This window comes from Heloderma suspectum, chromosome 5 (assembly GCF_057233095.1).
Source record: "Heloderma suspectum isolate Gila_16-S chromosome 5, 16-S_ref, whole genome shotgun sequence".
In the NCBI taxonomy this organism is placed as follows: domain Eukaryota; kingdom Metazoa; phylum Chordata; class Lepidosauria; order Squamata; family Helodermatidae; genus Heloderma; species Heloderma suspectum.
In genome coordinates, this window is record NC_139462.1 from 176,942,127 (window position 1) to 176,958,681 (window position 16,555).

A 16,555-nucleotide genomic window follows, 5' to 3' on the forward strand; every position below is an offset into this window, starting at 1 on the left:
CTTGCCCAGAGACCATAGTGAGACACACAGAATAAACATTTGTATGATCTGCAATGACACCTTTACAATACTATTTCCAAGTTTCTGTAAAGCTGTTCTCTGGACATGTTCTTTGTTTATTTCAGTTAACAGTTCACCTGAGCTCATATGCTTAAAAGCAAGTAAAATTAAAGCAAGTAGAACACACAGAAATTCTAGAATATACATATCTTACACCAAAGCCTCCTTTGTTTCAGCTTAGTTTCATCAGTTATATGCTATATTCATACATATACATATATTCACCAAAGAATATTGGTGAGTGTAGGTGGAGAATAATATATAGCATATACACATAAGCTGTTTAATATTTTTTATAATCTTATATTTCAATATTTACGTCCTTATTCCATTTTCCAGCTCTCTTTCCCTTGCTCTCCAAAGCTATTTACAGCTTCTGCTCTAACGATCTTATGTCAGTAAGTGAGCTGGTCAGTAATAATGCAAGTAAATGAAATACATTAAAAATTACTTTAGTCAGCAAAGATTTTTAAGCAGCATGGAAGGAGTGGGTCTTCAGGGAATATAGAAGTGCAAAAAGGAGTAGCTTTTTTTGTAGCCCAGACAAACTTCGGATTTATTTCAAATGTGGGCATTCCAAAGACAACTGTTGTATGTGCATATTAGCATACTTGTAGACAAGTGAGAGTTGACTTTAACTTACAAATATTTAGGGATAGCATCACAGTGACAGAAAAAGATAAATAGTATTTATACAGTAATTTTCTTAAATTCTCTAACCATTTCACATACATTGTATTTGTGAGCTTTACAGCCTGTAAGACAGAAATAGTGTCCAGGTTCAGATGATCACAGGGGTAAAAGAAGCCATCGTGGCTCCCCCTCCCCCCGTGCATGTGACTATAATTTGCATAATCACCTGTGCTGCAGTGCAGGTTTCCGTGTTGTCCAAACCCAGCATGTGGCATGGTGGGGGTGGCGTTGTACCCATGCAGTACAACCTACAACATGCAGTAGGTAATTATGGAAATTATGGTTGAGCGCAGCACGTGCAGGAGCAGCTGGAGAGGCCATGCTGGCTTCTTTTACCCCTTTCTGTGAATGTCTGAACACCCCCAGTAGTTTGCTTAACACCATCCAGTAACTTCATGATCTATGAAATCCCTTCAAGCTCATAACCATAACAAGCACCAAGCAGAGATATTTTCAGTCTTCTTGTTACTGCAAACGTTATCTACAAACGGCTCACTGGTGGCTGAACATGCACAGTAGCTCTGTTCTTCTCTGTGCTTTGTATCAGCAACTCTGCAACTTCTACCTGAGCCATCTCTGTTGTTATGGGGGGGGGGGGAATCTTTGTGGCTTTGCAGAAAGCACGATTAAGGCACAGTATGCTGCATAGCATTTTCCTAGGCTTCATTCTGCTTATATACAATTACAACATCAAATATCACAAGTCCAGGTCTTCCTACATATGGATCTTGGGTCTTCCTAAATATCAGTCTGGGGTCTTTTAGGGGTCTTCTCATCAGTTTCTCAAAACCCTCATTCAGCCCATCCAAGCATTCCAGATCACATTAGCTATCTATGGCTTGAAGTAGCCTCTTCTGTCTTCTGTTAGCAAAATCATTTAACCCTTCCAGTGCCAAATTAATAGGGAGTAAGAGGATGGAGGAGAGGGGGTGCAGTTTTTGTGTCTGGCAGTTCTAGCTTGTAATCACATTGAATGGTTTTACCAGAGCTCTCTAATTGCAGTGCTTTGGATCTGGGTTGTTGAAGTAATATATTGCAAGATTGATCCAGTTCAATGCTTTTTGCTAGTTCTCTCTACTATGTTAAACATGTTGGTGGAATCTGTGTGAACTGGGAGGATGTACTATAGGGTGCTTGCTTGGAAAATGTTGGATATTCAAGTCTTTCTGCCTTTGCCAGTGCCACATCCATAATCTGCCCTATGTCCTATTGCACTTTCTATGACTTTGGTGCCAATTGGGCAGAAAGTCTTAAACTGTTGTTTATAGCTCCTTAACTATCCTTCCAAATTTTTGCAGGTGTCTTCCATAGGCACACCTCTATGATATAGGCCCTTTTCATATAAATTGCCCAAAAAGCTATTGGGCAGGGGGGAGGGAGGGGGTGATCACAGCAAATCACTTCCCCACCCCAAACAATTTGAACATTCCCCTTCCACAAAAGTGCTGCATCTAACCTTCTGAAATGTTTCAGGTTTCTTAAATAGGGCCATATTTATGCTGAATGTCATTTTCATCACAATTGCCCACAAACGTTATAGGGGGATAAGTGCATCCTTTTTTGGAACTCCCCCAGACTGTAAATGACACTCTTGCACAAAACACCCTGCACCTATTCACTGGAAGCTTGGCAGTCCTGAGCTCCTCAGAAGGGGCAACTATCCCTGCAAAGTTTTCCAATGTTGCCAAGAAATAATAAGATGGTCAGCAGCTCCCTTTATATGTGTGCGCGCACGCACGCACGCACGCGCGCGCACACACACACACACACACACACTAAAGCTATGTACCAGAGAAGTGCCTGCACCTATTTGTCTGACATTTGGCAGGCATAATCCCCTTATAAGGGGCTACTATGTGTGCTATTTGTTGAGTCCCAAGAATAGTCAGTGAAGTTTAATAATAGTGCATGAAGCTTTGGATTTCTGAATCGAGTTTCATACTTGAATCAAATCTGGCAGCCTCTGAATCAGTTCAAGCTTAATTGGACTGTTTTCTAAATTCCTGAGACAGGGTCCAATCCAAATCTTGTGGTCAGTACACACCCAAGGAGCCAGGAGCAACCTCTTCTGGAAGGCTGTCACAGTGGGACTGAATAAGACAGTTGGGTCTGGCTGCCAGAGCCCCCAATCTGAGAACTCTAGTGCTTTACAACCTAGAACTTTTCAGCTTTTCATCCTAACTTTCCATTTTTATAATGTCACTGTGCATGTGAAGTATTAGCAAAAAAAGCAAGGCAGCCAGACAAACGGGCAAAAGCAAAAAAGGTCCCAGGGCAACAATAGTGTTGGTAGGTTAGAGGCAGATCCAGTGCCCTCTAAGGCACAAACCTTGGCTACGATAAGAACATAAGAAGAACCATACTGATTCAGACCAAGGGTCCATCTAGTCCAGCATTCTGTTCCCACAGTGGTGGACCAGCGGTCTGTGGAAATTCACAAGTAGGACATGAGTGCAGTAGCACCTTCCTGCTCACATTCCCAGCAAATGGTGTAGATAGGCATACTGCCTCTGATACTAGGGTTAAAATATAGTCATAATGGCTAGTGGTGGAAATTATCCCCCAAATTATGGAATGATCTCCCCGACAAGGCCCGCCTGGCACCAACATTGTTATCTTTTCGGTGCCAGCTTAAGACCTTTCTCTTCTCCCAGGCATTTGGCAGTATATGATCAGTGTTTAATTGATCCTGGAATGTCTTATGGTTATGGTTGTTTGTTTTTGAGAGTGTTTGTTTGAAGTTGTTGTAGATACGTTTCTTTTGTGTATATTGTCTCTTCATGTGTTTTTATGTAAATGGTTTTTAATCTCTGTATATTGTATTTTTAATGTTTTTAATCTTTGTAAACCGCCCAGAGAGTTCTGGCTATTGGGCAGTATAGAAATGTAAATAATAATGATGATGATGGTCATAATGGCTAGTAGCCATTGATAGCCTTATCCTCCATGAATTTGTCTAATCCCCTTTTAAAGCCATCCAAATTGGTGGCTTCCAAACTGGAGGTCTTTGAAAACTTCCCATGTACTTTAAATTTCTTCATTTTAAATGTTCAGAATATAGGCTGCTTTCTTCAGTACTAAAGATATGGATGACATAGTTCTTCAAAAATGTGAAAGACAAGTCCCCAGAAATAAAAGCTACAATCATATCAGGCAGACTTGTCTTGAATAAATACTCTGAGAACTGCAATCACAGTTAAGAAGAAGGCAATGCTTTGAATATAGTGACTCACTGCATTTTTAGCCTTGCAAAAATAAAAATAGTAAAATAAATCAGGCTTATGCGAACGAAAATCTTCTACATTCTTAACATCATACTGGGAGCAACTTTTTTCTGTTTCAGCACTAAATATATATTGTGTGATCTCCTAGTAAAATATATGTCATGTGATCTCCTAGTCCATAAAGTTTAAATGTTGTGTTAGGATGAAATATAAAATGAGCATTTAAGGCCTGTCCTGAGAATCATCCCAGGATGTGTACTTGGATTAAATGTCTTTTCTCTGCCTGCACTTCTGGATCTTAGATTTTATACCATATCTTGTGTTAGCCAACATATTCCTTGTCATAGCTGTCAGTTCTGTTTCTGTGCTCCTAACTTTTGTGTTCAATTAATAACTTAAATTTAATAGAATGGTCACTCAACCCATATCAGAGGCTGGCAAATACAAAATAAGAAGTAATCCTAGTAGCTATGTGCAGTACAATGCTATACAAGTCTATTCTGAAGTAAGCCCCATTGATTTCAATGGGACTTGCCGTCGGGTAAGCCTGTATAGCTGCCTTACCCAGTGTGGTGACCTCCAAATGTGTTGGACTACAATTGCCTCTATCCCCAGTCAGCATAGTCATTTGCTGTGCTTGGGTGGGGATTATGGGAGTTGTATTCAACAAATCTAAGCACCAGGTTGGACATAAGTGGTGTATAGGACTGCAGCCCTAGTCTAATTTCATGCCATAAAATTCCTTACAGATGCTTATCTAGACTCTTCTTAAAACTACCCAACGATGATTACCTTCTCTACACAACTTATAACCTTACTCAAACTGGGGTTTTTGAGCGTCATGTGACTAGTAACCTGCATATCTTGTATCCTTATTTGCTTTCTCCCTTACTGGCCATGATTCCTTTTGTCAATGATCACTTCATATTCTCTGGGTTCTCCAAATCATACATGATGCCTTTCTGATATCTGGCGCCGTCTCTCCTAAGTTAGGTCCCCTGCCCTCCTCCCATCCCCAAATCCCAATTTCTGATACTCACAGTATGATTTCCATATTGGGGGTTGATATTCTTCAGCATCTAGAATAGGAATAAAAGAAAAATAAATCAACTAGCAGCTCTGTGAACCCATCGACATGAATATTCTATAAAGACTTCAAAGCTTGCCAGGAAAAAAAGTTCTTGCCTTTCCAGGAGAATAACATGATAATTTATAATACAGTGATAATCATGATAGATGTTCCCTGATGGTGTTAAAAGTTTTGGAGCCATTTCCCCAAATTCTGCAATGCAATACATACACACACACAGTTCTATTAATGAATAATTAAATATGGCATTCATATTTACTTGGTTCAGTATTTGAAATAACGTGATAGAGGAGGGATGCAAAAACTACAAGCGGTCCCCAAGCTCTGTTTGGTGACCCCCCAAATCACCAGCATCTGCCATCAGTGAAAGAAGGGGGGAAATGCTCTAGGAACAGGCTCTATGGTTCCTGCCACAGAAACTTCACTGGAGCGCCCTAGAAAGCAGTGCTTGAAGGTTCCTGCCAGCTTCATAGAACTCTCTGGGGATGCTCTAGGAACAAGGCTTCTATAGTAGAAACCATAGAACCTGTTCCTAGAGTGTTTTTCATTCATTTTTTTTGGCAATTAGGCTGGGGGCTTCAACACCTTGATCCCTTTACATAGAACAGACACTACTTATGTATTTACAGTATTTATAAACTGCTCCATATTGAAAGATTTTGGAGTAATGAACAGCAAAGATGAAAGAATAAAACACTATGGTAACACAGTTAAAACATTTTAAAATAAATAAGTTCTGATAAGACCGAATTAATAAACCTTGGCTGATCACTCAAGGAAGGCTTCCCGAAATAACAATGTCTTCAGGAGGTGCTAGAGGCAACACAACATTGGCACCTGCCTGACCTTCAAAGGCAGGAAGTTCCATAGGAAAGGGGCCAGCACACTGAAGGCTCTTTTCCTGGTGGACTTCAACTGGGCCATGGGTCCATGTGGAACCATCAGGAACATGCTCTCTGATGACCTCAGTGACCAGCCAGGTTGGTAAGGAAGAAGGCACTCTCTCAGGGATCCTGGTCTGAAATTGTTTAGGGCTTTGTACACTAGTACTAATACCCTAAACCTGGCCTGGTAGTGAACAGGTATCCTGTGCGGTTCCCTCAGTAAAAGAGTTGAACACAAAAAGGGGCAGCTCCTGACAACAGCCGAGCTGCTGCATTCTGCACTAGCTCCAGCTTCTGGACCAGCCTTAAGGACAGCCCCACATAAAGCACATTGCAGTAATCCAGTCTTGAGGTTCCTAATGCCTGTACCACTGTGGTCAAGCTATCCCTGTCCAGGACAGGCCATAGCTGGCTAACCAGCCAAAGCTGGTAAAAGGCACTCTGAGCCACCGCAGCCACATGGGCCTCCAGCGACAATGATGGATCTAGGCTGCAGCTGTTCCTGCAAGACCAGGATCTGTTGCTGCTGGGGTGAATATGAGTGGTGTGTGCGGCCCCTGCCACCCCAGGCATCCGATGTGATCCTCGGGGATGAAAAGGTTTTGCAGCCCTGTGATGGAGTAAGACTTGAAAATGACCAACCACAGGAACATCAAACCCATACAAAAAAATATTTGTGACTCACCCTGGACTTAGATTAATGATGGCTTAGATTAATAATTGAAGTGGTGGGGAACCTCTGGCCTACAGGCTAAATATTGAATCAGCCTGGACCTCCAGACTCTCCCCAGACCATGAGCCCTCTGCCCAGGCAATGCTGCCTCAACAGCCCTGCTCTAGGCTATCCAAAGTATTTACTCCATCTCACTTTGTCCCCCAACTATAAAGGTGTTGGAGAGAACTTGCACAAGTTAGGAAAGGAGCATGTCTGGATGCAAATACGGGTTCCCTTCGCTCTCACGGGGGAGAAGCCGGAGCATTGGGGCTTCCCCAGCTATTATGCGATGGCAGGTGAGAAGCCCTTGGCGGGTGGGGTCCTGGTTCCATCTCCCCTCTGCAAGCCGGCCCTCTGTGTGCCAGAGGAGCAGTCACCTCTCCCACGTTGCAACTGAAAGGTCGCTTCTTCTTCTTCTTTTGTCGTTGCTCTCGCTGTGCGAGAACCTCGGAGAAGCTGCCTCCCACCACGAGGCAGGAAGTCAAAACTGGTGAGCATGGGGGAGTCCCTGCTTCCTCCGGAAGTTCAAGTTGAGACTGCCTTCATGGCCCCAGAGGCAGGGCTTTCCCCATACTGGCTAGTCTCCTGCACTTGGTGGGAGAAAGGTAAGACTCCATTGATAACTCCACCTACCTTTTGCTCTGGCCACTGCAGACCCTTGACAGGTTTTAGCCTAGGTAATGCAGACCTCAATAGGACAAGAATTCCTCTACAAATACAGAAAGCTAAGCAAGATCAGGAATCTAAGCTAACTGATTCTGGTGTCAATAGTTACATTTTTCAATTCGTACAGCCTGATCCTATGTTTACTCAGATGTAGGCACTACAGAATTCAGTGAGTCTTGCTTTCAGGTAAGTGTGCACAACCTTGGTGGGACAGAATTATTCCATGCAATATCCTTGCAGAAGTCAGACACTACAACTTGGCATAACACTTACACCAGCAAGGCTCCATCAGCACATAGAATAAAAGTGGGCAGAAATAGTGACATGACAGGGCAGGAGTGGAACTTTAAATGGAATTCTACATTCATTCAGGGGCTTGCTCTTCCCCCAGTGATAGCATAACATTATATTTGCAAAAGAAGTGGCATAATTTAAATCACTCTCATTGGAATTAATGGAGATCCCTTGGCCAGGCCTTCCTCAAAACTAGCTGCATCCCTGGGTCCAGCCACGTAAGACACATCCCAGTTTTCAGGATGCATGGGGCTACAGCATGCTGCTTCCTCCCATGTCTAGAAAGAACTAGTGGGAACTTTGGTGATGGAACACCAAAAAAACAGGGAGAACAAAAAGAAATTGAGGGCAGATAAATAATACTTGTCTTCTCATTGCAGCCTTACATTTGCATTGGTGTCCTCTGACAGGGTACCTACAATGCTTATAGGTACCCTGTCAGAAGACACTAATGAAAACACCTACCAGGAACTTCAGATCCACTGCTGCAAGGACAAAGCACCCAACACAGGTAAAAAAAAGGGGAGACCATGCCTCAAAGTATGGAGGTTGCAGTAAGTGGGGGAGGTCCTGTTGGCCACAAACCCTGAAGTTAACTTCACCAAGGTATGCTCCCACCTGGTGAAGACAATAGGGAGAAAATCCACCTTTGCTGGTGAACACCAGATGCTTCATTGCACCTGTTGATATTGATGGCCAAATACTCATGATACATTTTTCCACAGACAATATACCAAAGTAACTCACTATAGTGGATGTGTCAGTATTGTCTTGATAAGCACATCCTGCATTCCTGCCCATCTATCCGAAACACAGACATCAGGAGAAATGCCAATGGAAGAGTGGGAAGTTAGGCTGCAGCATGTGGAATAGAAGAGTAACTATGTTACTGCACCTGTACTTATTTACTCACTCAACAACCATTAATGAGCACCTAGTCACCTTGCTGAACAACAGCAGTCATTTACTTCTGCTGTATGACTTCACAGGCTCTTTCTGCAACATGTATACCATTATGATGATACATATACTAATCAAGTAGATGATATTATTAATCTACAAAAACATGCTGGTTAATTAAAGTAATTTGATGTTTTCTATTCTCCTATGTTACTTAAGAAAATGAAAAATCAAGCATATTTCCTGGGGTCACACTTATACATGTGCATTATATATGCCTACATACACAGTGTATTTTAATAAAATGTTAGTGATTAACTACAGTATGCTTTTAAAAACAAAGCTATGTACTTGAGGCAATAAACTCTAGCAATATGCAGATACATTTGTCATCCACTCCACTACACAATCCTCTGACCACTTATTCTGAAACCTATCACTTACAGCTCTGGTTTAGGCTTTCTAGCTCTCTTAGATTTTATGTCTAACATAATACAGTTTTCCTAACACATGGAGGTATCATTAATTTGCAAAATAGATAAACTTAAAATAAATGCAGAGTCAACCATATTTCACTAATGATTACAAATGCTACATACTGCAAGTCCGATTGCAACATTCACCTGATCTTTACACGTTTGTCATTATGGCTTCTGTTCTTCCTATTCAAATAAGCTGTTTCATGGAAGCTTAATCCTTTTTGTTGCATCCACCCTTGAAAGTAAGGACTGAAGGCCAGAAATGGCTTTTTTTTTTCTAATGCCCAAGAGTATGGCATTGGATGCTTATTAACTTATCTTATTAACATCTGCCTTGAGCATAGTAATTAGATAATCTTTGGGATAATATGTATGTAAAGACAAATGCACTGACACATTTTCGATGAAAAAGGGTTGTTTTCCACTATAGCTTTGCTGCATGATCCACACTTACATTTCAATCTAATTTCAGGAAACAAGCCGTATGATGTTATTATGTGGTTTAAGGATGTAGTATTTACAATCTAATGATCATTAAATGTTAAACAAAAAGTTATGAAAATTTAAAATCAATATTAATGTAAATATATATGTGACTAAAAATGCTGGCTTGATGAAAATGCTTAGAAGAGTCTTATCCTAATTTTATACAATGGCGTAATATAAAATGAAGACAAATCCAGACTACGGGCGAACTACATTTGAGAAGGAAAGACTAGCAACTATGATACAAATTAATGTTCTGTGAAACAAGAAACAGAACTGTACATACCTAGTTGGCATTAACATGTGAATGGTGACAAGCAACACAACTTAATTCTGTTACTAACTTGTTATGATATTGATTTTATTCCCGAGAATATTTATAGTGAAGGATGGCATAGACATTTTAAAAATAAGTAAATAAGAACTTAGGAAGAGCTGTGCTGAATCAGACCAAAGGCCTATATAGTCCAGCATTCTGTTCACACAGTGGCCAACAAGATGCCCATGGGAAGCCCACAAGCAGAACATGAATGCAATAACTCCCTCCCACTCATGTTCATCATCAACTGACATATAGAGGCACACTGCCTAGGATACTGGAGTTAATATATAGCCATCATGAGTAGTAGCCATTGATAGCCTTATCTTCCATGAATTTGTCTAATCACCCTTTAAAGCCATTCAAGTTGGTGGCCACTACTACATCTTGTGGTAGTGACTTCCATAGGCTTAAATCCAACATAGTGTGAGATAACTTCTCCTTGCTCTCCTTCCTCCTGTATCCCCCGTGTCTTACAAATCTGCTCTGGAGGGTCCCCCAATCCTCTGAAGCAGATTTGGGGGTACACAGGGGGAGGGGGAACACATCCGCTGGTCCAATCTAGTCAAACTATGGGTTGTGTCTCTAGTCAGGATTAGATACAACCCATAGTTTGACTATGCCCTGTTTAAAGTACTTCCTTTTATCTGTCCTGAATCTTCTACCATTCACCTTCATTGGATGACTCCAGGTCCTAGTATTATGAGAGAGTGTGAAAAACCTTGCCCTATCTACTTTCTCCACACCATGCATAATTTTATATACATCTATCATGTTCCCCTTACTCATCTTTTTTTCTAAACTAAAAACTCCTGAACATTGTAACCTTTCCACAATGGGGTTGCTCCAGCCACTTGATTGTTTTGGTTGCCCCTTTCTACACCCTTTCTAGCTCTACAATATCCTTTTTGAGGTGTGGTGACCAGAAATGTACACAGTATTCCAAATGTGGTTGCACCATAGATTTGTATAAAGGCACTGTAATATTGGCAGTTTTATTTTCAATTCCTTTCTTAATGATCCACAACATGAAATTCGCCTTTTTCACAGCAGCTGCACACTGCGTAGACATTTTCATTGAGCCATCCACCACAATACACCACCTCTTTCTTGGCCAGTCACCACCACCTCAGACCCCACCAGCATATTCATGAAGTTAGAATGTTTTGCCCCGATGTGCATCACTTTGCACTTGCTTACATCAAACTGTATTTGACATTTTAATGCCTATTCCTGCAATTTTAGTGTCCACTGGAGATATCATTTTGGAGTTCTTTGAAATATCATTTTCTTTTAACCACCCAAAATAATTTGGTGTCTTCAGCAAACTTGGCTACCTCACTGCTTGCTCCTAATTCCAGTTCGTTTATGAACATGTAAAAAGGGCTGTTCCCAATACAGATCCTTGGGAGACCTCGCTGTTTACATCCCTGCATTGCAAGAACTGAGCATTTATTCCTACTTTCTGTTTTCTGTTCTTTAACCAGTCACCTATCCATAAAAGGGCCTCCCCATTTATCCCATGACTGCTATGTTTGCTCATGAGTTTTTGGTGAGATAATATGTCAAATTACTTTTTGAAGTCCAAGTAAACAATGTCATCCTCCAAGGCTCTGCCATTTTGTGACCTCATCTAAGACATGACTACTGCTGCCAAGGAACTGACAAATCTCTCTGCTATTGGCAGCAGGAGATAGTAGCACTATCACAGCAGCAAGGCTGAAATCTGATGAACCCTTACTTGGACATGTTTCATTGAACTTAGTTATTCATTCGTTTCATTTAATGCATAGGATTAGGCTGTAAGTGTGCGTAAATTAGGCAGGCATGTATGAATGCTGTGTACTAGTGGTGTATAAATGATGCATGCAAAACATTCACCAGAAATATGAATGAATGGGTGTGAATCTGCATCATTGGGCCATTGTTCCTGCTGTATAATTTTGAAGGGTTGGATCTAGGTTTAGTCATACTTAGAGTAGGCCCACTGAAATCAATGGGATTTATGTTAGTCAGGACTAACTTAAGCCTCATTGATTTCAATGGGTCTACTCTAAGTATGATTAAGTGTGGATTCAACCTCATATTGTTTACTATTTAACATTGGCCTATGGCTCATTGCCATGCATATAGCATGTGTCTGTGACTGCTACAAGACTCACATCTCACCTTCATAGTTTATGATTTTTCACACTGCAAACACTATTATACAACCAGCTCTAATATGTGTGTATGGGGAGGGAATGCAGATGGAACAGTCACAGAGAAGATATTACAAACCAAAAAAGTACAAAAATTTTCATAGATGTCTGCTTATTATTTCATATCCACTTCAAAATGTTCTGCATTAGTAAACAATGGTGTTTGCTTTAAAAGATGAATATATTCCCAACAATTAAATCATAACTTAGTTGTTTGCTTTACACTGTGTACTGAACCACTTACCAATTACTGATGTTTACTATCCAACTCTTATCAGGACTACCAACACACTACATGAAAAATGGTGGGTGCTTTAATCCTTTGTTTGTATTACGCTCTTTCATGTATGCATTACTATCTCAAATGGCCAGTTAGTGTCTTGCTATTAAGTATGAAGATTGTTCAAAGTGCTTGTTTGGAGTATGCATTTGTTACTCCCAGTTTATTTGATTGCTAATATTTGAAGTATCTGTCCAGCAATTTATTCAAGCTCTTTGGAAGGGTAAATAACATCACATCAGAAGAACATTCTTGAAATATCCTTGGAAAAGTTCAAGCTGTATCCCATTGGAGTACAATGTTGAGAACACTATAATGAATTAATTATAGAGGGGAAATGCTTTAACATTTCAAGCAGTCTATGGGCTCATGAATTATACTACTGCTACTGCTATAATCTGCTCCTCTCGGGATCATTGGTCCAAAATGCAGCTGAGAGATGGGAGGAGGGCAACATTCATTTTTAGCTTTGTCTTGCTCTAGTGGGGCCAAAGTCTTTCAGGGGGGAGAAGGGGGGAATCTTGATCTCTGCAGGGTTGGTGCTTTTTCAGCAAATGAGTTGGGCTGAGGCAACTAACCAAGGAACAAAGCAAAATCATAGGGTGGAGAGCAAAGAGGAAATCCAGGCAAGTAATGCAAGACTGGAGAGAGAAGTAGGTAATGAGACTAGCAGGGCCAAGGAACCATGCAAAAGAATAGGCAGGACAAATTGAAGAACAACACTGTGAGTTGAATAGAATAAATGCTGTGTTGCCAAAAGTCTGCTAGAAGGAAGGGGAAATTTATATAGAGATAGGATACAAATCACAGTGGACTGGAATGGAGCAAGGCAAAGAGCCAGTAAAACTATTTGGGCCCAAGGAGGCTAATGGTTTTCCACAAGGATGCAGCTGCTCAAGGTCATGGCTCCAACCCAGCTCCTGGAATGCCTGAGGTTCAAATCCATCAGTCACTGATGACTTTGACAAACTTCCATGCACACTAAAAGAACAATCTTATTGGTGTGAGGGAAAATCTGTGGCAGAGGAACCATCACTTTCTAAGCCCTGTTGGTTCATGCTGGCCAGGGCAGAAGGTACAGGGGAATTTTTACCTTTCCCTGATCTGTGTCCCCCCCCCCTTCATTTCCCTTCCATTGACACCAATGGGAGGGAAATGAACTATGCTAGCTCCAGGGCTGGCATAGTTACAAGTCTTTGGGTTGTGTCAAGGGAATAAGGGGTCATAGAATCCTGTGCATCTATGGCTTCCCCCAACATACCCTTAGAAGGCCCCATTCCTGGTCCACTCACCACTGGAGCACCAACAGAGCTGCCCACTACTACACCGCAGAAGCCTCTGTCCACAGAGAGGAGGTCCACAGCATCCTATGCTCCCTCACTCACCCTCGCAGGGAACATATGACTGTTCCCTAAGAGGTCTTTTCCATTTAAAGCTGTTTCTATTCACTTTCTTGAACTTCCCAGGAGCAATACCTATGTTGTGTGTTCTACAATCTATCTGGCCATACAAATATAAAAATCCTTTCCATTGAAGTATGAAGATTACATTACACCCATTTTTTTTTCTGAATAGAGCTATTTTAATTTTACATATTAATGTTTACATATTTCTCAACAGAAAAGATTAGAGAGAACAGTACATACTGGATCAAAGAAAATATATTTCCTTAAAAGCCAGTAACATCCAGGTTGAGCTACAATGGGGATGGGGCACAGTTCATAAACATTTTCTCCACCTTCAGTAGTTTTTTGGGATGACATATGTGCACAGCAGAAGTGCCCCCCTCCCAAAACGCATTCATGCGGTGCTCCCTCCCCAAGATTTTGTGTTCAGCTGTCAGCGGTAGCACTCTACAATGAATGTATTTTCACCCCTGACCAGCCACTAATTTGGCATCTTTTTTTTCAAATACATTATCCTAGGAACAGTGACATAGCAATCTAGCCAAATCTGATGATATTATTGTTACTTGGAGGAAGATACTTTTTTAAAAAAGTGGTACCAAAGTAGCAGCCTCTTGAGGCAGTGAACAGCTGTTCTGGCATGAAAATGGTAAGTTTCAGGGTGGACTTTTGATGAGCTATTTGACTCTTTAAAGCCCCATTTTTATCCTGAAGATATTTTGCTCCCAATATTTTGTACTATTCAAACATAGAATAAAGAAACAGGAAAACAAAACATTGTGGCACTTGGAAATCATTGTATCAATTTCCTAAAATTTTAACAACTTTGTGACAACTGAAATTGATTAACCACTGCGCAGAATTTTTTTTTTAAAAATTGTAATTGACAAACTTGGCTAATTTTTCACTAGTTGGAGCAATCATATATTAACGCTATATGTATGTTGCCATTGTGGGTGAAAGAGATGAGACACAAGTAATTGCTATAAAACATGGGCCACATTTGTTAAAATTGATCAGATCTGTGAAGGGAAACTTAAGTGGGCAACTTCTCAAAGCCAGTGACTATCTGGCATTATATCAGCTGAGACATTCGATGCCTGTAGAGTGGCGTTCTTGATCACCACCTTACAGGACTACCCAATTCTTGGAACAGGAGGCAGGCCTTCCACTGGCACCCGCCCTTGAGCCTCAAAACTCTGAGTGGGTGAGGACAGTTGGCCTCAAAGGTCATCCTTATCCTCCAACAGTGGCTGCAGAACCCCGAGCTGGCCTCAGGCCTTACCAGTCACCAGAAACGGCACCTCTGAATGCTCACCAACCCTATTCCCCACCCTGGGTGCCCACACATACCTGCCTATTTAGAAAATGTGACCAAATCACCAAAGTATTTAAATCAGACCAAAACAACCTGAAATCAACTCCCAACCCCACTTACAGGCAAAAAGACACATAGCCAAGTCCAATCTAACTATGAGCCAAAAATTCATACTCTGTCCCCAAAAGGATGACCAGCATAGCCCATCCAGCATACCGGGCAGGAGTGAGCGGCCCCACAGCCTAAGTCAACTGGTAAGCCCCTCCCTGGTGGTGCCACCTTTGAATGCCAATGGCATTTGCCCATCTCTGCCCCCACCCCGCTTGCAAAATCCTTCTTTGCAGCCAAGCCAGATGGATGTAGGGGAAGGGACAAGTTTTTTAAAATCACAAAAGCCAGAATAACAATGATGGAGGAATTTTGTTCTTTTATTATTAGTATTTTTATGTAGTATTTTAAGATGCTACAGTTGTGATGTCTTATTTTAATTTGAAAAAACCCTGACCCACAAGATCCATGAAGAAATTATATTGTCTCTGATGTATATTAATTCTGATCCCACATGTAGATATTAGGAATTTGCAGACAATCACCTAATGGCCTCTGAGTATATTAGGAGACCATATAGTAATTTCCTGCATAATATGAGATTATGATTTCACAAAATCTGAAAATGTTTTTTGAGGGAAACAATTACACTGGTGTTTTTAAAAACAACAACAACAACAACAACCCATATATCTTATTTAATAATGTAGGCCCAAACTAAACTTCCTGGAAAATATTTCAAGCTGAAATATTTCAAATGTTTCAAATGTTCACACATGTAGATCTTTACATAGGGCTGTATCCAATACTATCCTAGTGGAAAAAGTACAAGAGTGAACATTGTTCTGTTAGCACAGGGGTGTAGAACATCAGGCCTGGGGGCCAAATCTGGACCTCCAGGGGGCCAAATCTGGACCTCTGGGGTCCCTCAGACAGCCACAACCATTTCTCTGGCCCCACCTGTTTTCCTCCAACAACCATGCAGCGGGTGGTTTCCTGGCTCTTGTGCAGTTTTTTTTCCATATTTTAAAAGGCTGAAATGCCTCTCCTAAGGTTTAATTACTGACAGTAAATGTTTTTACTGTCAAATACAGTAAAATGTCCTGGTACTTTTACTATTTTGACCCCAGCCCTTTTGCCTTTGCCCCTGCCCAATTTTACCTTCAGTCCCACCCACCACTGGAATGCAGCCCACAAAAGCTTATTTGAAATGGAATTCAGCCCTTGGGCGGAAAGGGGTTCAACACCCTTGCGCTAGCATTTGTGCAACTGCTAGTGGAACTACAACTAGAGTAAGCCACATCTAGGCTAATGAAGTTGTAATGAACTGAAACAGCTTGTGAAATGGCTTGCACAAGTGGAATCAATGTACTAATTTTAAATATGTGCAAGGATGAAAATTGGGTTTGCAGAAGCAGTAGAAGCTTTGCACTTATGGAATGACACCAGTGGATATAACCCAGAATCATCCCAAGCATTAAACCATATCTTA

The 16,555-nt window shown here is 41.1% G+C and overlaps 1 protein-coding gene across 2 annotated transcripts in view; it reads right to left on the reverse strand.

Annotated features, from left to right (window-relative positions):
* The window catches only part of CHN2 (chimerin 2), a 212,797-nt gene that overhangs the window by 144,198 nt on the left and 52,044 nt on the right, over window positions 1-16,555 (reverse strand). For both annotated transcript variants that reach the window (XM_084858443.1, XM_084858444.1), the window contains exon 2: window positions 5,018-5,056. In XM_084858443.1, coding sequence (XP_084714569.1) covers window positions 5,018-5,056 — 39 coding nt within the window. The remainder of the gene's footprint in view (window positions 1-5,017; window positions 5,057-16,555) is intronic.